A 16,274-nucleotide genomic window follows, 5' to 3' on the forward strand; every position below is an offset into this window, starting at 1 on the left:
GGAGCTATTCGCTGCAAGGTTGACAGCCAAGGCGATTGCATGTCAGAGGCGAATTTATTTTGCCTGACATTGTGTGCCTCGAAGCGAAGGCATGCTTTGCTATCCCGTGGTCGGCAGGGAGGTGTGGGCAAGCAAGCGGCTGTACCTTCGGAGTCAGTGGAGCAGGCTCACTTGAGTGACGAGGAAAGCTCGTGGCGGTGATCATGGCATCCACTGGCTCAAGCACAGGGTCACCGACCAACCTGAGTGATGATTAATAGATGTTTCATCGAAATAAGGCAAGTTTCTTCGCGACAACTGACACGATCTGAATAGAAAAAAAAAGGCGGCCACCCGATCAGAAGCAAGCTTTGTACATACTGTGGGCTCAAGGCGAGAGCTTCGGTGCGGGCGCGTTTGCGTTGAAGGCCCAGCAATTGTAATTGTCGTCCTGTGGGTCGGTCTTGTCCTGACAAAAAAAAGGGGGGGGCGGGGGCAAGGTCAAGGTCAAGGGTGTACGACACACAACATGGGCAGCAGGGTTGCTAGCTACAGAATGTCGTGCATCATTCTCGAGATCGCGCCGCGTACTGGGGCTGGCGCCATGGTGTTGGTGAAAGAAGGAGGGCGTGAGGCGTTGTTGTTTAAAGCTAGAGGCGGCTTCGGCCGTGGCAGAGGCTGCTTTGATTAGTTGACAAGGAAGACGAAAAATGGTGAGGTTGACCCATTGGCTTCTGAAGCGAGGGCTGCTTGAAACATGATGGCAGACCTGAGCTGGGGCGACTGGCCACTTTAATGGGAGGGAAAAGGCTGCTTGATAACATGCCTTGACTCTAAGGCGATGGAAGCGTGAGGGATATGCCATAGCTCGCTCTGCCCGCCCTCGCGCGCGAAAACAGGTAGCCATCCCAGGCTTGTCAGCCACGAGTGGGCTGGACGGCAAAGGTGGAGATGATGGGTACCTGGGATGCATCCTGCAGGGCGGTACGAGGACTAGAACGGCGCATGCGCACAGACTGACTGGCAGCCTGGGCGGCCCGTTGAACGGAGTTGACGTTGAGCAGGCCGCTGAGACGGCGGCGGCGGACGTGAGGGGGTGTATTCGGTCGCCCAGCCGTTGGGCGGGCACCACCGCTTTTGCCGTGGCTTTGAGGTACTGGGGCAGGTAAATTGGCCGGATTGGCAGGTTTTTTCCGCTCACGCAGACGGGAGCGCGGGGGAGTGGGCACCAACGGGTGAAGGGGCGAGTCGGAGTCGGTATCGAGCAGGGAGGTGACCACATCCGAGGGCTCGGGTGAGCTGGCGCCTGACGAGGGCTCTGGTGCAAACGCGGCTAGGTCGGCGGTCAAATCAAATGAGGAGTGTGAGGTGAAGAGGCGGGCCGGGGTCGGGAGGGTGGCCTCGTCGTCCGAGTCGGCGTTGGCATCAGCTGCATCAAAAAGCATGGCGGCAGCCCTGGCGTGCTGGGGCCTTGCCCGAGTGACCAGCGGGACATCTGTCGGGTTCATGCCGGAAAGCCGCGACGCGACAACGACGTGGGCCTTTTCAGATGCTAAAGTCTCGCGGCTGCTACTGCAGCGATTCATGCGGAGCATGCATGACCGGCGCGCCCGCGCGTGCTGGGCCCCTGGAAGCAAGCCCTCGAGAGTTGTTTATTTTTTCAATCTCTGGTGGAGCGGCTGCGTTAGAGGAGAAGAAGACGACGACCGGCGCACGGCGGCTATGGAGGCCGACGGCGAGGCAATGGTGGCGAAGACGCGTGCAACAAGTCCCCTAAAAAAACCCCCAGCTGGACGGCAGCAAAGGCGGGGTCAGGCCAGAGCTAGGCAAGCCAGCCAGCGACACACAGGAAGCAAAGAAGCAGCTACAACAGCAGACCCAAGAGCGCCAACTCCACAGCCAAAAACAGCCAACCAACCAGCCAGCCAGCCAGCAGGAAGAAGAAGAAGAAGAAGAAGGAAGGAAGGAGGGAAGGAGCAAGGGGGAAGAGGAGGGAGGGAGCAAGGAGGAGCTGACGTTCATAACGTACATCCGGATATTATGCACCGTGTTGTCAAGGAAGGGAAAAAGAAAGAGAGAGAGACTTACTCACTTCTCTCTCTGCGGTTTGTGGTAGTTGTGCTTTTCCCCTTTTGTGTCTTTCTTTGCTCTTTATTTTCTCTCTTTCTCAGACCAATTCATTTCTCTCTTTGCTCCTCTCTCTCTCTCTCTTAATCTCTCTCTCGCTCTCTTCATACACACTCTCTTTCTTAATCTCTCTTAATCTCTCTCTCTCTCAATCTCTCTCTCTCTCCCTCCATCTCCATCTCTATCTCTCTCTCTGACTCATCTTTGTAAAAAAGGACAAACACCAAAAGCTTAATATTATTAATCTTGATCTCGCTCGATCAACGGCAGCGCGGTCTGGGGTGATGACGGAACGGACTGGTGCCTGCAGCGTGGTCTTGGTCTTGGCCTTGGCGATGCTTTGGGCGTGGGTTGGGACTGGATGTTTCCAGACCAAAAGAGGCGGCTGCAAGTTGGGTGCTACCTGTTGGGTGTTTTTACATTTCGTGTGGGCGGTATGGCACATCAAGTGTAGAATGGATGGGTGGGTTACGGGTCCACACGGTTGCGTCTGTGGTCGTCAGATGACGCGTCGCACTGCCGTGCAGCAAACAGGCTGCCATATTGGTGCTTATGGCTGTGATGTAAAGTGATGGTCGGTTGGGTGGGATGACATCACTTGTTGTTGTGGTGATGAACACGTCAAAGTCTGCAGGCATGGAAGAATCTGATTTTTTTTTTGTTTTTCTGGTCCGTGTGAGTGTAAACTGCTTGCTCTCTGCGCCCCCCCCCCCCCGGACGGGCGTGCGTGAGCGCGCTTTGGGGCCCATGTTGAACGTGCCCTTGCCAAACAAAGAACATTCCCAAATCCCAAAAGGCAAGCTCACAGAACAGAAGGTAATGGGAGGCGACAAAAGCAGCCTCGACCGGCACTGAGGACGACATCAACGAGAAACAAGATACAAGTCACGGAACACTTGAACAAGGGAACATGGCATGGCGCACGGAACACGCGTTGTCAACACGACGAAACACGGCGTGCAGGCTTGGTGGCTTCAAACGAGGCAGAGGGGAAGGGGGGGGGCGCGCGGCACATCAACATCATCGGCACATCAACGGCACATCAACGGCACATCCGTCATCGGCACATCCGTCAACCGCACATCCGTCAACCGCACATCTATCAACGGCGTTACTTCTTGGCCTTTTTCATCATGAGGTTGGAGTAGTTGCTACCGGTGGCGCCTGCGGCCGAGCGCTGGGTGCGGCGTGCAGTGGGATTAACGCCGAGACCCTGGGCTTGGGTGTCGTCTTGGAAGATTTTGGTGAGATCGGTCACCACCTGCTCAATCTGGTTGAGGCGGGAGAGGAGGATGCTCTCGTGATCGGCCGTCTTGGTGGCCTTGCAACACAGCTCCATCTTGACACGGATGCGGTTGACGGCGTTGGCGAGCGAGGGATTCGATGAGAGCTCAAAGTCCTTGTTCCCTTGTCCATCCACACCCAGATAGCCAGCGTCCATGCCATGGGCACCATACTCCTCCAGACCCCCGAGCTGCTTCTCCATGGACAGGTCATCAAACACCTACAAATATTCGTGGTGGTCACAAAGCGTGGTCGGTGAGCGACTGCGTGCTGGTTCAGACCCTTCAAACACGTTGCTAAGGGGCCCTTCTTCATGACCATAAGAAGAGCGCCACGCACCGATGCGTGTCCACCGTGACTGCCAGCGGCGGCTTCTGCACGCCCACATAGCTTGGCATGCGTCAGGAGCTGGCGGACGGCACGAAAGCTGTGACCACAGTTGCGGCATTTGAACAAATCAGCCGTACGCTTCTTCAGCCCACGGCCGGTCGAGACGGCATCACAGGAGCGCTCGTGATAGAGGCGAACATTCTGGGCGACAATGATCATGCGGCATTTGCGGCAACAGATGGGCAAAAGAGCATCGCGGCGCGTGTTGAGCTGGGCCAGCGTGTGATCCTCGAGATGTCTCTGATAGAGAGCGGGATCGTAAGAAATGTAGCTGCACACGGGACACATGTGGCGGATCAGCGTGCGGGCGGTGCGCCCAAGATGTTCCTTGGGGTTGAGGCCGTGTGCCACCTCAAGGTGCAGGGCCAGAGCAGCGGCGCTGTGGCATGTCTGCGTACAGCCCTCTACCACACACTTGCGCTTGACCATCTTGCCTTATTTTTTGTCACACAACCTAGGAGACGCGGGCAACGTGACCATGAGTGGCTGGAGCCGGACAAGGAAGGCGCCATCCTTCAACAAGGAAGGAGAAGATCATGGACAGGTGAATGCCATGGACACCACCCAACACACGGGATACAACAAGAGGAAAAGGCGTTTGAAACCAGGCAGCATCGAGAAAGAGAGATCGAGAACGAGGGAAGGCGGGAGTCTCACTGCCGCCCGGGGCGTGGAGTCGAGGAAGCATAAAACCAGGCAAATGACAGCTTCCAAATGGCAGGTAGTTGGAGAAACAAAACCGGGGAGCAAGCACACGGCAACCGACGACGGCAGCGACAGCCGCAACGATGGCAACGAATGCACACCATCAAGGATGGATCGAGCGCTCCAGGGACCGGCAACAGCGAGTGAGGCGACCGCCCCTCCCCTCCCCCTGTTACGTTCTTGTAACGGTTGCAACGGTCACACACACACACGCACACACACACACACACACACACACACACAGAGGGCGAGGTCTCTCATACCTGAAGGGCAGGGCGGCGGGAGGTGCAAGGGGGGAAATGGCAGGCGGAATGCACGTAAACCATCTACGCTTGACGATGAACACTTGTGTGTGGCGCTTGGCCCTTGGTCGCCCTTGTGGCAGTGGTGTGTGTGTATGTGGCAGGTGTGGTGTTGGACCGCGTCACGTGTGGCAGGCTTGGGTTTGAGACCATGGATAGTGTGGTGCTTGTCACACTATAAGTATGAGTCTTCTCGTCCCCCGGAAGACTGGTGACTGTAATTTATCAAAGTGTGACCGTGGTCATGCTTTTCAATGTGCGGACAACCGGACCAATGACTTTTTTGCTGACATGCATGCACCCTCTTTCGCTTTTCCCCATCTCGCACCGTATCTCTGAAATCGCTTGTCATTCCCAGTTAAGACTTCTTCCATCTGTTCTCTGCCTCTGGCAAGGTTGGCGCAAGGATCCACAACCTCTGCCCCACTTTCAGAGCAGAAGCAAAGGTCAACACCAACAAGCAAGCCAAAAGAAAAAAATGGCGACTCGAGCTTCAAGCAGGTGAGCGGACATGACTCGCGCGCCACAATGGCACTGGCGAGCACATAACGATCCGACGGGGCACACACACACACACACATACACACACACATCGAGTTCAGAGCGTTGGCACGTCCGGTTTGTTTGGTCTCGAGCTGTGTGTGGGCAATTCACCCCATCATCGCTGCTTCGTGGTCTGCGTTCTTGGTTCCGCGGCTCGGCAGTCTTCCCCGATTGACCCTTGGGCCGTTCGCGCTCGCGGTACCGGTGCGCCTGTGCACGCGAGCACATCCGCCTCTTCCCCATCCTCGATCTCCCTCACCACACGATTAGGGTGGGTTTTGCCGCTGAAAGGCTCTTGGTGTGCCGACTGCTGGCTCGAATTCTCTTGATGTAAAGTCGGCTGGGTATCTTGGCTTCGGCACAGCTAACATTCGATTTTTAAATGACTGCCGCAGACGAGCTGAGAGTGGCCAAGGGCCTTTGGTATCCCACATGTGCTCCCGTTTCTACAACAGCGCACCGCTCAAACAGCAATAAGTGCCGATTCACCATAGAGCATGGAGGCTCAACTTCCGCTGCGCGGGCCACAATTGGCCGCCAATGCCAGCGATGACGATCCCCCAGCGCCCAACAGCCTAGAAAAGTTTGCTTCCTACGAGTATGAAGATCTCATGCAAGGCGCTCAGGAACTCATCAGCCTAGCACGCGTCGTGGAGCAGCAGGTATGCGGCCCACCCACCGGCATGCGATGACTTGCGAGAGACACTGCTTGACCAAGCCCCCCGCCCGCCCGCCGAACTAGAACCGCCTTGATGAAGCCGACGAGATCTACCAATCGGCGCTGGCCCGGTGCGTCCCTTACCTCTCCCAGCCTGGAAGCCTGGCTTCAGCGTCCCCGGTGCCTGGTGCCCGGTGTCCGTCCGTTTAGCCAGCCCAGCTCTGAGTACATGGGCAAACCGTTTCAAACCGACTCAATTTGAATCGACTTGCATGCTGGATGGTGTGCATGGGCTAGGCTTGACAACATCCTCCAAGACCCCGCATTGGCCAGCAACGACCAACACCGCGAAGCAGCTGAACAACTGGTCCGCCCTCCGCCCCACCCAAATTACTGCGCATCCGAGTCGTCTGCCCTTGTGTGCCTGCTCAGCCAGCCTGATGGAATTTCGTTCTGCCTATCTGACTAGCTGGAGCAAGTTTCGTCGTCCATTGCCGGCATCCGTGTCGATCTCTTTGAGCATCACCGCCAAGTGGCTGAGGAATTGGCCGCTCAAGGCGAGCACTTTGCCACGCTTGAGCAATATGCCGCGGCCAAGGACTGCTTCATCGATTCATGTGATCTTTTTATGGAACTGGTGAGTCCCCACGGCCGCCATCTTTTCTTCGATTGAATACGACGCACATCCGTGCATCGGCATCCACCCCCTTGGAAGACGCAGACGACACCCCTTCACTTCTCCCCAGAGCTGCTTGACGCCCCTTCCCTTACCTGTTCACTCATGCATCAATTTTTTCCCATGAAATGACATGAACCCGGTGGGCAGGAAGCAGAGGCGATGGATCGGGAAGTGCGCACCACCATGAGCTTGCGCGTTATGGAACTCCTCAATCGCGCCGAGCAAATGACAGAAATGCTCATGGGTACCACTGGCAGCGTGGCTGACAACGCCTCTCTCAACGGGCCATTGCCATCCCATCGTGACTCAGGTGAAGGTAGCGAAATGCCTTTGCGGCGACGCTCCTCTAGCTGGCCCATCACGGTCGATAGCCCGCCCGTCACCATCAATGAAGAGGAGAGCGAACTTTCTGACATGGATTCTTTGGCCCGCCTGAGCACTGAGCCGCCCCACCCACCTGCCTTTCGTGGCCGGGCCGGCACCATTGCTGATCACATCAATCAAGCCCATGCCGAGTACGTTCATCAGCCAACGTTGCCTTGGCAGCTGTTTGTTGCTCGATATCAAATGGTGTTGTGGTCCATGGTGTTATCTGTTTTTGGCTTAGTACCCTCCGGGCCTTCGTTTCCTGGACTGACCTCTCGCTTTCGCTGTGCCCTGATCGCATCATAGTCGGCACAGCACCGTCGACAAGGACTCAAATCAGCAGAGCAGCTCGCGCTGCAGCAGCCGCGAATCTCGCTCGCTTGCTACCCAATCCCATGCCTCCAACACCAACACTCGCCAGCAGATTGCGGCCCTCATGACCGAACAAGATGAAATGGCCCAACAAATGCTCAGTCAGATTTCCGGTGCGGCATTTGATTTTGCCACCAGCACCGACTTGCACATTGAAGACTCGGACCATTTGGCATCCTCCAGCACGCCCGTCAAACGCTCCATCCTCGGTCTTGTGGGTTTCAGCCTCCAGAGCTTGGGTACCCATTGCCCCCTGCGTGCCTTGGTCATCAACAGCTTTGAACTCCAGATCAACTCAGCCCTTGAGCAATCCCTTGGTGTTGGCCTCTCCCGTCTGCGCCAACTCACCGAACTTGATCTTAGTCACTCCGGCCTAAATGCTCGAGGCTGCGAGCTACTCTGCGACAGCATGGCCGCCAATCAAAGCCTGGTCACTCTGGTCCTGGACTTTAACACGGTCGGGGATATGGGGGTGAGCAGCATTTGCCGCAAACTTTTAAGCAAGTCAGAGAGCCTCCGCCTCCTCAGTCTCAAGTCTAATGGCATTGGACCTGAAGGGTCGGCCACCCTTCGTGAACAACTGGAAACTGGCACCAGTCTTTATCGCCTCGATATCCAGGGCAACCATATCGGATGCGAGGTGAGTCTTGACGTGCAGGCCCTTGGTAGCCACGTCGCAGCACGAGTGTGACCTACTGAACTAATCACATCCCGGGCTTGTGCTCACCTCCCACCCTGTCGCATGCCTCGCCTTCTCGCTTGAACAGGAGGTGGATCGGTACATCATTGGCGACAAAAGTCAGGTCACGCTGATCACGGACAAGCACGAGCCGCCTCGTGGCCGCGGTGCTCCTACATGTAAGGTGCCCCACGTCATGTGCCGACACGTTCAGCTCCTGGCGCTGGCCGCTTTCGGTGAGACGGACCGACGTGGCACCCGTCGCAAAAAACGTGTCGCTCGCAAGCGCACCAGCGAGGATGACACCCTCCGCATGCAAACCGCCAATCAGCCGGCAGCAACCACTCCTGCCTCCGCCATGTCCGTCGCACTCAACGGTGTCACCCCGAACACCCGTGGTGCACGATCAAGCGTCGACGGCAGCGTAGAACCAAGCAGCATACTGCCCAGCGTGACCACGGCGGAGCTGCAGGAAAACTATGCCGCTACCTTCAAAGAAGCTATTCGTGATGTTACGACCCCCAACATCTTGCTGATTGGCCAGCGCTTAGTTGGCAAACACAGCGTCATCAACGCCGCTTTTGGAGCCAATTTGGAGCGTGAAGAATGCATCGACCCGGCACGCCCGGTTGAGTATCGAGACAACGGCGGTGCTTTCGCCATGTGGGACACCGTCTCTCTGGACCCGTCGGACGAGCTCGACGCCTCCCTGGGCATTGGACAGCTCATTGCCCAACAGTTCAAACTCGGTCATCTCCAAAAGCTGGTTCACGCCATTTGGTACGTCGTCAGCTCCCCGGTGTGGCAGGCTCTGGATGAAAATTATCTCAAGCAGTTTGCGCGACGCGCTGTTGAGGCCGGATGCCCCCTCTTTGTGATCATCAACAAGGCCGATACCATGACACCAAGTCAGCTCCAAACGCTGCGTGATAGTTGCGACCGAGCTCTCAAGTCGTCCCCGTGTTATCGTGGCACGTTTACATGCGTAGCGGATACGCGGCCGTTGGAACACCAGTTGACCATGCAACTACGCACAGCAGGCTGTCCAGACGCCGTATTCGATAGCAAGCTGCAGGTCAAGCTAGATGATGAACTGGACGCTCGCCACTGCCTACCCGAGGTCCTCCAGATGTCCTGTGACCTTTTGAAACCGACCGTGGCTCACTGTCTGCGCCTGAGCCATTTGTCAAGCTTGCGACGGAAGGAACTGACAGCTGCAGATATCGTTCGCAATCAGCAGAGCAAGTTTGAACAGGGCGGTGCACATGCCCGGCTGAAAACGGTGCTGGGCGGCCGTGGGCGTCGTTGGGCCCACGTACAGCTGACCAAGATGTTGCGCCGCGTGGCTATTGTGTTTGATATTCTACCTTCCCATATCTCGGCTGGAGATGAACCAGAGCTCGGCCGGGAATTTACCAAGCTTCTGGGGGACTCATATGTAGCCCTCACCGCCGCTTCAGGCCACGTATGTGCCATGCTCTTGCCCCTGTTGTTACTGTGCCGCTCTTTATTGGCCACGCAAAACCATCTCTGCTTGCGCTGGCTTTTTTTTTTTTTTTCTTTTTCTTTTTCTTTTCCTTTTTTTTTTCTTTTTCTTTTTCTTTTTCTTTTCCTTTTTTTTTTCTTTTTCTTTTTCTTTTTCTGTTTTTTTCCCCCGTCTTCTTCCTTCTCTTTTAAAAGCTCACGCGCCTCTGCCCTCTCCTTGTGTTCCTTCCTCGGCGTCCGCATACAGCTGGACTTGCACTCCTTCACGACGCTCAGTGTTTTGTGGATTTTAAACGTCAAACAATATCGTGTGGATTGCATGGAGACGGCACTGCAGTCTGATTTTGCTGTGTCGGAGGTTGATCGCTCTTCGGCTTTTGCTGCCATTCTGCGCAAGTGCCGAGTGGGACGTGAAATAGTCATGCAGCTTTACGCTGTGGTGACAAAGCACATTGTACCCGAGACGAGCGAGTCAGAGAACTTGGGCCGTCGACCGGGATCCATCGTTATTCTGCGCATCATGGAGGAATGCAGTGGTCTGCTTTTTGGCAACGTGTCTGAAGGACAGCACAACGCGGCTGCTAAATTTGTCAAGCAACCCTCCACCGATGATCACGCCCCCGTAGAGTACGTTGTGGAAATGCTCTGCCAGCCGCGAACCAGCACCGAGGTTTGGGACGGCTTCCTGGCCAGCTACCGCACCACCTTCAAGATCGAGCCTGCAGATCTGCTGGCGACGTTTGAGCGACATTTTGCTGCACATGCATACAGCGAAAACGCAACATCGCGCACGACCTGCGAACGAGTGTGCGAGTTCGTTGCTTTCTGGCTGCAACACTACTTCCGCTTCGACTTTGTCACCCAAGAACTTGCGGCATCCAAAGACAGTGACTCGGCTGATTTTGTGCTTGAAGCTGCAGTGGATGATCTGTCCAGCGCCTTGCCCGACAACTGGCCATTTGGGAACGACATGCGGCCCAATCCGGCGCTGCGTCGTCTCCATGAATTCGTGGGCTTGATCAAAGGCTCGCCGCACGCCGTCATGGCGCCGTCACTCGTGCGCACGGCCCGTCACTGCAGTGACAACCTCCTTGAGGCGGAGCAGAGTAGTCCTCTGGATCACGTTCAGCTTTCCAACTTGCGCCTGCAACCCATGCGCCAGTTTGATGCTCAACTTTTGGCTGCCCACTTGACATTTGTGAACTTCTCCCGCTTTGCGCAAATGTCTCTGCGGGACCTCTTTGCCAGTGCGAGCGTCGATCGAACCGCCTTTATCAAGCACGCCAATCAAATCACCTACTGGCTAGTTGATTGCATTGTCTCTTGCGATGATATCGAGACTCGGACTCGCATCTTGCTCAAGTGTATTGAGATGGCCGACTTTCTGCAAGGTCCAGTCTTGCGAGATTACCAAGGATTCATGGCTGTCATGACAGCGCTGCAACTATCCCATGTGGCTCGCCTCAAACACACCTGGGCGCGGGCGCGCAGCGTGCACCCTGTGTTGATTGATCGCTTTGAAGCCAAGCTCGCCCCTTTGGCTGAGCCCGGTAATGGCATGTACAACACGATCATGGATCGGGTGGTTGAGGATCCACGTGGACCTTGTGTGCCTTTTCTGGGAAGCTTTTTGACTGGCATCGAGCGCACGCGGACCACGGGCAACGCCAAAGCCACCGTTTCTAGCAAAGAGGCAGCTCACGTCCACTTTGAGACAACTGCCAAACTGGCAACCATGCTTGCCGTCATCCCCAAGTGCCAGGACGGCGACTACCCCTGGAGTGACCTTGGTCTGCTGCCCTCGTTGGACCAGTTGTTCCGGCACACCATGTGCACCATGTACGACTTTGAGACTCGCGCAACGCGCAATGCGCTCGAGGACCGCCTCAACGCCAAGTCATTGACGATAGAGCCCCGCAACGGATCGCTGCCCTCAGTACCGCGTAGTCGGACCTCCACAGATGGCTCTAACCCATGCCGTGGCAGCGTGGACGCGGTTGGCTCGCCCGAGGTCATGTCTTCCGATGACGAAGAAGACATTGTGTCCCATCGCACTCGCCGATTCTCAGCCTTGCAGAATGCTCCAGAGAGCGCGCTCGCCATAGTGGTGGAGGAGGGTTCGTCACCGCCCAGAGCGCCCTCAATGCTCTCCGTAGAGGAGGTTCCGCCCAGCACCACAGTCATGCCTGCACGATCGCGCCGCACAAGCGGGGAGCGTGGGATGATGCGCCAGCCAAACGGAAACGGGCATCGGCAATCCGTTCGTCGCCTTCTGAGTCTCTCTCTCTCTCTCTCTCTCTCTCTCTCTCTCTCTTTTCCCCCTGTTCCTCCCGTAAAAAGGACCTCAAGGGTCGCCTTCTCATGTTACAATTCGAGGCCTGTATATCATAGCAAACGCCTCGTGTCTATGTCGGTGGCATTTCGTGTAAAAAGGTCTTGTTTGCTTTTCTGTTCGAGTGTGCCGCACCTCGCTGTGCCAGTTGCCCCAGGTTGAAAGACAAATTGACTACCCGCAAAAGCGCCCCTACCACCCGATAGTAGGCATGGACTCGCATATCATCACTGTGTTCGTGCTTCATTTCACGCTTTTAAAGTGTGATGCTTGCGTCTCTTCTCTAGCTTCTTGAAAATTGCTGACAACGCATCCTCTCTGTCTGACATCTTGTTCCCCAGCTGTGTGGGGGCGCACTTTTCTCTGTCACCACGTGTGTGTGTGTGTGACTGTAAACCTGCAGCGTTCAAGTTTTGTGCACAAGACGCGACCGAGCGCCGCCCTATCGTGAGCATTCAAACGGGAAGAGCGTCTGGATTTTGAGGTGGTGTGTTTGAAGCCTGAAGCATCAGAATGGAGGCCTTGGAGGCGGCGCGCGAAGCTGCCGCTGCAAAGGCCGCTCTCGTCAATATTGAACGCGTTGAGGTGCGACCACCCTGACACAGCGACTCAGCGGGGTGCATCGCAAGGTCGAGAGTGCCACATGCCGCCTTCTGACCCCCGAGTCTCTTCGCCCGTTTGCGCCTGGCGCGTAGGAATATGACATTGACGCTGGCAACATGGCGGGCACTGATGTCCGAGAGGTGCCCTTGGGCAAGCTCCTGTACGTTATCTTGCCATCCCAATCGTTTTCCAGACGCGCATTCCATCTTTTCTCATCGGCACATGCATCATCGTCTGCAGAGGCTCGTCACGTCGTGAGGCATTGACTACTTACACACGAGACAACGTTCAACTGCTTCTCAACTCCATCATGCAGGTCAGCCAGGTGGCTCCGATTTTAGACCAATGGAGGAGTGTCGTTCCTTTCGGCTTGTTGTTTGCCTCACATTTGCGCGACCTCACAATTTCGCGTCCCACCCCGTACAGCTGCCGGTGGACAAGACAGAGGAAGGAGTGTTTGCCACCATGCCCCGCCCAGCCAGCCGCATCCCCCGCGAGAAACCAGTACGTTGCTTCCCTCATGTTGATCGAGTTCCAACGTCGTTTACATACCTTTCAATCTTGACAACGAGATGCATTTCAGCCTTGCTTTTTCTAACACCGACGCTTGCGCTCTCAATATGACAGATTCCTGAGGATCGCGCCCAAACTCGCTGGGAAAAGTTTGCCGAAATGAAGGGCATTCAAAAGTCAAAGCGTTCACGCATGGTCTACGATGAAGCAACTGGCGTGCGTTATTGGCATAAGCAGTGCAAATTCACAATTTTTCATAGGATGTTCAAGCTATTATGCTTTTGTGCTTATTCATGCCGACTCCCGCCTTACATTATCGCAATTGTAGGAATATCGCCCTCGCTACGGTTACAAGCGCTCCAAGCAGGATGACTCTGCTTGGCCTTGGGTTGAGCTCAAAGATAATGAAGGTATATCATCTGTATTTCGCAAAGTGGCCCGTGCCTTCCAGGCTTGTGGGGCAAACTTGAAAATAATTCTTTGACTCATGCGCTCAAATATGTTCTTAGACCCTTACGTTGACAAATTCCAAGAGTTGTCTGATGCCAAAAAGAATCGCGTCTTGAAAAATGAGGGACAGCGCATCAAGAACATTGCTGCCGCACGATTGCAAGCATCCGGCCGTAAAGTGAACCCCGCAGCAATCAAGAAGGAGCTGAAAACTGCCATTCAAATCGGCCGCACCTCGACGGCGTCTGCCGGCGTTTTTGATACTGACCTCAAGGGCGAGGCCAAGCTGAAGCGCGCTGGCAAACGTGTGCAGGTTTGTCCCCTGCCTCTCTCAGCCTGATGCCAGCCCCCACTTCCCAGCTGCATGTTCGTCTGTCTCACCATGATGAATGTCACAGCGTGCGGCGGTTACGGGCCTCGAAAGCAAAGAAAAGCAAGCCGCTCTCAAGATGCTCGAGCGCATGTCAAAGAAATCGAGTGGCATCAGTACTGCGGTACGGCCCCTTGGTTTTTGGCTTTTGTCTTTGCTTTTTTGTTGCTGTTTTGCTTTTGTTTTTCTATCGGCCCCCCCCTTTTTTTTTTTTTTTTTTTTTCTCTTCCGACCGCGACACCTCCAGACGCTAACCGATGCTTCATGTTGCATGTTGAGTAGAAAGGTACTAAGAATACTCAAACGAAGCAGACCGGCTCCAATAAGAAGAGAAAGTGTGTATTTGCATTCATTGCATGATCCCTTTTCGTCAATTTGAGGAGCGCACACCCTGCATTCCTTACCCTTGTTCTTGAAAATTGCTCAAACCTAGGCCTATTAGCAAGGCGGGTAAGCAAGGCGGCAAGCGCAAGTAGTCAAGCCAGTTGCCCTCTTTCATCGTTGCATTCATTGTGTGAGCCAGCGTCAAAATTGTACAACATGTGACTGGCATTCGGCACCGTCAGGGCTGTTTCAGTGTCGTGGTGTCAGCCGGACATTATGTACCACTCCATAGTCGCAGAAAAAGCCTGCCGCTTCTGCGATAAATCATAAGACTGTCTGGTAGTCGTGGGAAAATAAGTTTTGGTAACCCTCTACCTACGACTATGGAGGCGGTTTGAAATTGCGGAAAAGCACGTCGCATTTGAGGTAGCATCCCTCGTACATACATGATTTGCAGGACTACGACATCGGAGGACTCAAGTCCAAGAGCCATCAGGGGTTGATCAACGCTGCTCGTGGGTGAGCAGAGCTATACATCGCATTGACTCCAATTGAAAGCATTACGTATCAGATTGTGCCTCTGGTATAAGGGTAATGTCATTGACGTGACTGTGCGCACAGTTCAACCCCCGACCACCTCGCAAGCCTGCAGCAAGGTGGGCGCTGCCCTTCGCCGAGCCGAAAAGGAGAAGCGCGACTACTACACCGGTTTCAATCATGGAAAAACTCTGATCGTCCCTGCGGCGATGACGACAACCGGTGGGTTCGCCTCCTCCTTTGTAGATCTGCTTGGTCAGCTCGCCCGCTGCGCCGAGGCTCGTGGCGTGTACCAGCCGGGGCTGGATGAGGCGTTTGTTCCTCGGTGGAAGGGTCGCTTTGCGGCGCTGGTCCATCAGATGAACGCTGACAACATCCAGCGCCACTTTGGCGGTGTCTACCTGCGCTCGTCGTAGGTAGGCACTGTATCGGGGGTCTCTCTGTGGGGACTCCTGTGTGCACCCGTCAATCTAGGGGGTTCTCGTTGTGTCTTTTTTGATGGCTGGACTGGTATATTTCTTGTAATTTTGCTCGTATTTTGCCCTAATTTTTGCTGAATTTTTGTAAAGTCCTTCGTATGATTTCTATTTCTTCTGTGGTCGGTTGTTTTCTCAATCCGACGTTGTGTCTCGTTGGATGTGAGCGTGCCGTGGTGTTCTTTGTGTGATCGTGCTGTGATGGCTAGTACTTGTCATGTGTGACTGCCTATTTGTGTCTTGTGTTTAAAATGGCTGGATCTCTGGTTATACAGGGTCAGTTCGTATTAAAGGTGTATGTCCAGTACAGTGTAATGTGTGTGGACAAGGCGATTGTCACAGAGGTATCCAACCAATCGAAGTGCATACGAGAACATGGATTGAAGCAAGGCGAAGGAACAAGACAGAACAAGACAGAAGGAGGGAAGTGGAACGACCGAGGTCAAGAAGGAAAATGGTACCGATCCAGGGAGATCGCTCCCATTTATAGCAGGTGGAAACACACACACACACAGTGGAGACAGAGAATGGACTATCACACTGAAGACAGGTGGAAGCGATATCAGCAATCTGTTGGGACCAACAGATGCCACAACAAGATGGTACAGCAAGTTGGTACAGCAAGATGTTACACAACAAGGTGGGACAACATCAAGTACCAGAGGACACACAACGTGGTAAAGTATACCGTCTCAGATTGTGCCTCTAATACTCCCCTTCAAGCTGAGAACGGAAGAGCATGTCACACAAACGACGATGGCTCGGTCCATTGAGCAGCTTGGTGAGAAGGTCAGCAACCATGTCCTTGGTCCCACAGAACTGGACATCGAGCTGGTTGCGTTCATACCTCTCTTGCACAAAGCGATACTTGACAGCAATGTGCTTGGAGCCCGGAGAGTTGGCTCCGTTTGTAATCATGTGGATCGCCGCCTGGTTGTCACTGAACAACACGGGCTTGAAGACGGCGTGTGAGAGTTCACGAACCAAATGATCAAAAAACATAGTCTCGCTGGCCGCAGAGTAAGCAGCCATAAACTCGGCTTCAGCAGTAGACGTGGCAGTGACCGTCTGCAGCTTGGAGCGCCACTGCACGGGTCCAA

General features: G+C 54.8%; 3 protein-coding genes across 3 annotated transcripts; 1 reads left to right on the top strand and 2 right to left on the bottom strand.

Annotated features, from left to right (window-relative positions):
• Positions 1-367: 367 nt before the first annotated feature.
• On the bottom strand, positions 368-1,574 carry MONBRDRAFT_12244 (uncharacterized protein; the record flags this gene model as incomplete). Its single annotated transcript, XM_001750081.1, has 2 exons — positions 368-448; positions 942-1,574. The coding sequence occupies 2 exons, from the start codon at positions 1,572-1,574 to the stop codon at positions 368-370; spliced, it is 714 nt and encodes a 237-aa protein (XP_001750133.1).
• Positions 1,575-3,217: 1,643 nt separating this feature from the next.
• MONBRDRAFT_29629 (uncharacterized protein) lies at positions 3,218-4,209 on the bottom strand (the record flags this gene model as incomplete). The annotated part of the gene is made up of 2 exons (XM_001750082.1): positions 3,218-3,610; positions 3,730-4,209. The coding sequence occupies 2 exons, from the start codon at positions 4,207-4,209 to the stop codon at positions 3,218-3,220; spliced, it is 873 nt and encodes a 290-aa protein (XP_001750134.1).
• A 1,618-nt stretch (positions 4,210-5,827) lies between these two features.
• Positions 5,828-15,114, top strand: MONBRDRAFT_34423 (uncharacterized protein; the record flags this gene model as incomplete). The annotated part of the gene is made up of 20 exons (XM_001750046.1): positions 5,828-5,992; positions 6,073-6,119; positions 6,286-6,355; positions 6,458-6,625; positions 6,815-7,182; positions 7,340-8,045; positions 8,173-8,822; positions 8,877-9,549; positions 9,817-11,932; positions 12,003-12,106; positions 12,597-12,664; positions 12,745-12,820; positions 12,931-13,008; positions 13,132-13,233; positions 13,346-13,427; positions 13,527-13,780; positions 13,866-13,961; positions 14,120-14,172; positions 14,733-14,920; positions 14,945-15,114. The coding sequence occupies 20 exons, from the start codon at positions 5,828-5,830 to the stop codon at positions 15,112-15,114; spliced, it is 6,234 nt and encodes a 2,077-aa protein (XP_001750098.1).
• Positions 15,115-16,274: the final 1,160 nt, after the last annotated feature.

This window comes from Monosiga brevicollis, genomic scaffold (genome assembly GCF_000002865.3).
Source record: "Monosiga brevicollis MX1 MONBRscaffold_36 genomic scaffold, whole genome shotgun sequence".
Taxonomy (NCBI): domain Eukaryota; class Choanoflagellata; order Craspedida; family Salpingoecidae; genus Monosiga; species Monosiga brevicollis.